Here is a 4,601-nt window from a genome sequence, read left to right on the forward strand (position 1 = left end):
TAAAAGTGTAACATTCACAGCTTTTTGCTAAGATTATTCACTTTAATTTAACTTTTCTTCTTTCATTCTTTTACTGGTTTCAGTCATTTGACTGCAGCCATGCTGGAGCACCGCCTTTAATCAAACAAATCAACCCCAGGACTTATTTTTTGTAAGCGTTGTAGTTATTCTATCGGTCTCTTTTGCCAGGCCGCTAAGTTACGGGTACGTAAACACACCAATATCGGTTGTCAAGCGATGTCTTGAGTTGCTTCGGCTGCAGAATTACCTTTATTTCTACTCATAAAGCATTATGTGCCTCAAATGCTCTTTGGATACTTCCACGTTAGAAAGGGTTTTAATCAAAGAAATTTCAATTCTATTATTCTGTAAAATAATATTTAATTAGTTTAAATGTACATAAATGCATAAAAATAATTTTTAATTCCATTAGACATTCATCATCATCATCATCATCATCATCGTTTAACGTCCGCTTTCCATGCTAGCATGGGTTGGACGATTTGACTGAGAACTGACTGGTGAACCAGGTGGCTACACCAGGCTCCAATCTGATCTGGCAGAGTTTCTACAGCTGGATGCCCTTCCTAACGCCAACCACTTCGAGAGTGTAGTGGGTGTCAATTTTAAAAAAGGTAAAATCGGACAGAACTTATGGGATAACCTGATATGTATGTATGTATATATGTATATATGGGGTGATGTGCTCTGTTCATTTGATATACTACACAATACAAAGATGGATTGGGTTAGAGGATACAACATGTGATAAGGAACACAACATGTGCTAACAGACATCATCAGTTAAAGGACTCTACAAAACACTGGTTTGAGTGACTATGATTCAGTGGGTTGAGCACACACTGTACATTAATTTAACTATATGTTAATCTTAGGTGATGAGCTGACAGAATCGTTAGCATGCTGGGAGAAATACTTAGTAGCATTTCTTTCATCCTGACATCCTGAGTTCAAATTCTGCCTGGGTTAATAAAATAAGTACCAGTTATGCACTGGGGTCAATGTATTTGGCTTAACTACTCCTTGCTGTGAATATGAAATCTGTGCCCCTCTGCCAAGTCATGACAAGCCAGTGTGTCAGAAGTAGGCTCCTCAAACTGGTATAATCTGAAGGTCAAATTCATGACCTACGCAAGGTGGCAAATTGGCAGAAACGTTAGCACACCGGCCGGGCGAAATACTTAGCGGTATTTCGTCTGCCACTATGTTCTGAGTTCAAATTCCACCTAGGTCGACTTTGTCTTTCATCCTCTCAGGGTCAATTAAATAAGTACCAGTTACGCACTGGGGTTGATATAATCAACTTAATCCATTTGTGTGTCCTTGTTTGTCCCTTCTGTGTGTAGCCCCTTGTGGGCAGTAAATAAATAAGAAATGTTAACATGCCAGGCGAAATACTTAACGGTATTTTGTCTATCTTTACGTTCTGAGTTCAAATTCTGCTGAGGTCGACTTCGCCTTTCATCCTTTCGGGTTCGATAAATTAAGTACCAGTTGCGTACTGGGGCCAATCTAATCAACTGGACCCCTCCCCCAAAATTTCAGGCCTTGTGCCTTGAGTAGAAAAGAAATTCACGACCTACACATCAGACCATGGTTGATGGAGAGAACATGCTGAAACCCTCGTCCTGCAGTGCACTGAACATGGATAATCTAATCCAATCTTGCTATACATTAATCTTCTTTTTCTTTCAGGCTGTGTAGACTAAGTGCATCCTTCACCAACTGAGTGCAGCTTTCACCAGCAGAGTGTAGCCTTGACCTACAGAGTGCAGCTTTCACCTACAGAGGGGTAACTTCACTCAGGAAAAAGCCATGCATCGCAACATTTCAGTCAACGAAGACACTTTATTACGTGTGTTACCTGTCTCTGTAATCCGACATTTATCAAACCTCCTTGACCCTAACGATGTTTGGGAATTACTTCTAGAGAATATACCACTCCATATTGACCAACAAAACTCTCCACCTCGATACACGGCACAAGATGCACAGTATGTAGTTTTAAGTTCCTTCATTTTGTTTTATTTCATTATTTGTCTTTTTTTTTTTGGTGTCAGTTGTTGGTCTATGGTCATGCTGGGGCAACGGCGTGAGGCGTTTTAGTTAATAATATCACCCACCACCTGTAGTTATTTTATTATCCTCTGTTTATTGAATGGCTGTGTTATTTTTCGACACAAGTACACAGCATGATACACTACCATACACAGACTTGCACACCACACACACATACACACAAAACTCAAGTGTGGCCCACGAAGGGGTATTGCTCCCATGTCTGGGACAGTGCTCTGGTTCACACACACACACACACTCTTCAGACTGATACTTATTCTACTGGTCTCTTTTGTCTAACTGCTAAATTACAGGGACATAAACGAGCCAACACTGGTTGTCTAGCAGTGGTAGGAAGAACAAACAAACACACACAGACACACACACACACACACACACACACACACACACACACACACACACACACACACACACACACACACACACACACACATACATATATACATACAACAGGCTACAACCTACCAAATAAGACATTGATCAACCAAGGGTTATAGCAGAAGACACTTTCCCAATGTGCCATGCAGTGGGATTGAACCCCAGACCTCGTGGTGGCAAAGCAGGGTTCTTAACTAATCAGCATGCCTGTCTCTGTTATTTTCTTTTTCTTTTTAGGTTTGGGGTTTCCAAATTGTGTTCATAAGTAGTAAGTAATTTATTAAGTACATTAACGTGTTTTTTTTTTTCTCTCTTTTGTCAGGAATATTCAAGATCGAAGTCGACGATCAGCTAAAAGTCCCACCCGGATTATTCTAGAAGATTGGGGTATGCAAAACCCTCGAATTAAGCATTTAATGAAGGCCCTCATGGACTCTGATCTTGTTGCTGCTGCAGACTATGTTGCTGTCGATGTTCTAAAAGGTAAGACTCTAGTAATAATAAAACTTTATTATTTTCTTCATTTATTAGTTACAGCGTGAGGGCTGTGGCCATGCTGGGGCACCACAATTAGCTTTGTTAAACTTTCGCTATATGAAACCTCTTCTGATACGTAGCATTTGGTGAATGAGGGCACTTGATGCTGCTGCCCTCATCTGCATTTCTTGCTGTGGGATAGGTTCATCCGGATCTCTTGATGGGAGGAGATCCAGTTTTGTTTCTAAAATGCCTACATCCACTCCATGTAGGTCTCTGAGGCTTTGTGGAAGGATACTGAAGAGCTGTGGGGCTCTTGAAGATGATAGCAATAATAATGATGATCATCATCATCATCATTTAACGTCCACTTTCCATGCTAGCATGGGTTGGACGATTTGACTGGGGGCTGGCGAACCAGATGGCTACACCAGACTCCAATCTGATCTGGCAGAGTTTCTACAGCTGGATGCCCTTCCTAATGCCAACCACTCAGAGAGTGTAGTGGGTGCTTTTTACGTGCCACCGGCACGAGGGCCAGTCCAGCGGTACTGGCAACGGCCACGCTCAAATGGTGTTTTTTTTACGTGCCACCTGCACAGGAGTCAGCCCAATCTTGGTTTTAAATTTTTCCATAAGGGGAGCAATTTTGGGGGAGGGAAATGAGTTGATTACATCAACCCCAGTGTTCAATTGGTATTTATTTTATCGACCCCAAAAGGATGAAAGGCAAAGTTAACCTTGGCGGAATTTGAATTCAGAACAGAGCGATAGGCAAAATACCGCTAAGCATTTCATCCAACATGCTAACAGTTCTGCCAGCTCGCTGCCTTAGCAATAATGGTTTCAAATTTTGCTACAAGGGCGGCCATTTTGAGGGAGGGGTGTAGTCGATTACATTGACCCCATTGTTTAACTGGTACTTATTTTATCGACCCTGAAAGGATGAAAGGCAAAGTTGATCTCGGTGGAATTTGAACTCAGAACGGAGTGACAGGCAAAATACCGTTAAGCATTGTTTCCAGTGTGCTAACGATTCTGCCAGCTCACCGCCTTTATAATAATAATAATAATAATAATCCCTTCTACTGTAGGCACAAGGCCCGAAATTTGTGGGGAAGGGGTAAGTCAATCACATCGACCCCAGTGTTTCACTGGTACTTATTTAATCGACCCCGAAAAGATGAAAGGCAAAAGTCGACCTCAGTGGAATTTGAACTCAGAACGTAAAGACAGACAAAATGCCACTAAACATTTCGCCCAGCATGCTAATGATTCTGCCAGCTCACCGCCTTTGCAATAATAATAATAATAACAATAAACATGGCTGTGTGGTTATATAGTTTGCTTTGCAACTCTGGTTTTGGTTTCAATCTCACTTCTAAGCATCGTGAGCAAGTGTTTTCTATTGCATATCCATTTTTAATGCTGTTTTAGGTTTAGACTTCAGCTGTTCAAAAAAATTTCATCCAATTTCTTGTGCAAATTTTGTTACTATGGTGATAATAGACCTGACGTGTTTTGTACAATCATAATGAGCAAACGAACACATGTAACGACTTTTCCTTCTAACCCAGAAACATAACGAGCAGCATTAATAATTGCCTGCTTAACCCTTTTTGCTATCGTATTTTGAAATACTTTGT

The 4,601-nt window shown here is 41.0% G+C and overlaps 1 protein-coding gene across 1 annotated transcript in view; it reads left to right on the forward strand.

Annotated features, from left to right (window-relative positions):
- The window catches only part of LOC106876412 (serine/threonine-protein kinase pelle), a 73,816-nt gene that overhangs the window by 41,163 nt on the left and 28,052 nt on the right, over nucleotides 1–4,601 (forward strand). The window contains exons 2-3 of the mRNA XM_052976295.1: nucleotides 1,717–2,015; nucleotides 2,801–2,961. Of these exons, the coding sequence (XP_052832255.1) occupies nucleotides 1,837–2,015; nucleotides 2,801–2,961 (340 nt within the window). The 5' untranslated portion in view covers nucleotides 1,717–1,836. The remainder of the gene's footprint in view (nucleotides 1–1,716; nucleotides 2,016–2,800; nucleotides 2,962–4,601) is intronic.

This window comes from Octopus bimaculoides, chromosome 24 (assembly GCF_001194135.2).
Source record: "Octopus bimaculoides isolate UCB-OBI-ISO-001 chromosome 24, ASM119413v2, whole genome shotgun sequence".
Lineage (NCBI taxonomy): Eukaryota > Metazoa > Mollusca > Cephalopoda > Octopoda > Octopodidae > Octopus > Octopus bimaculoides.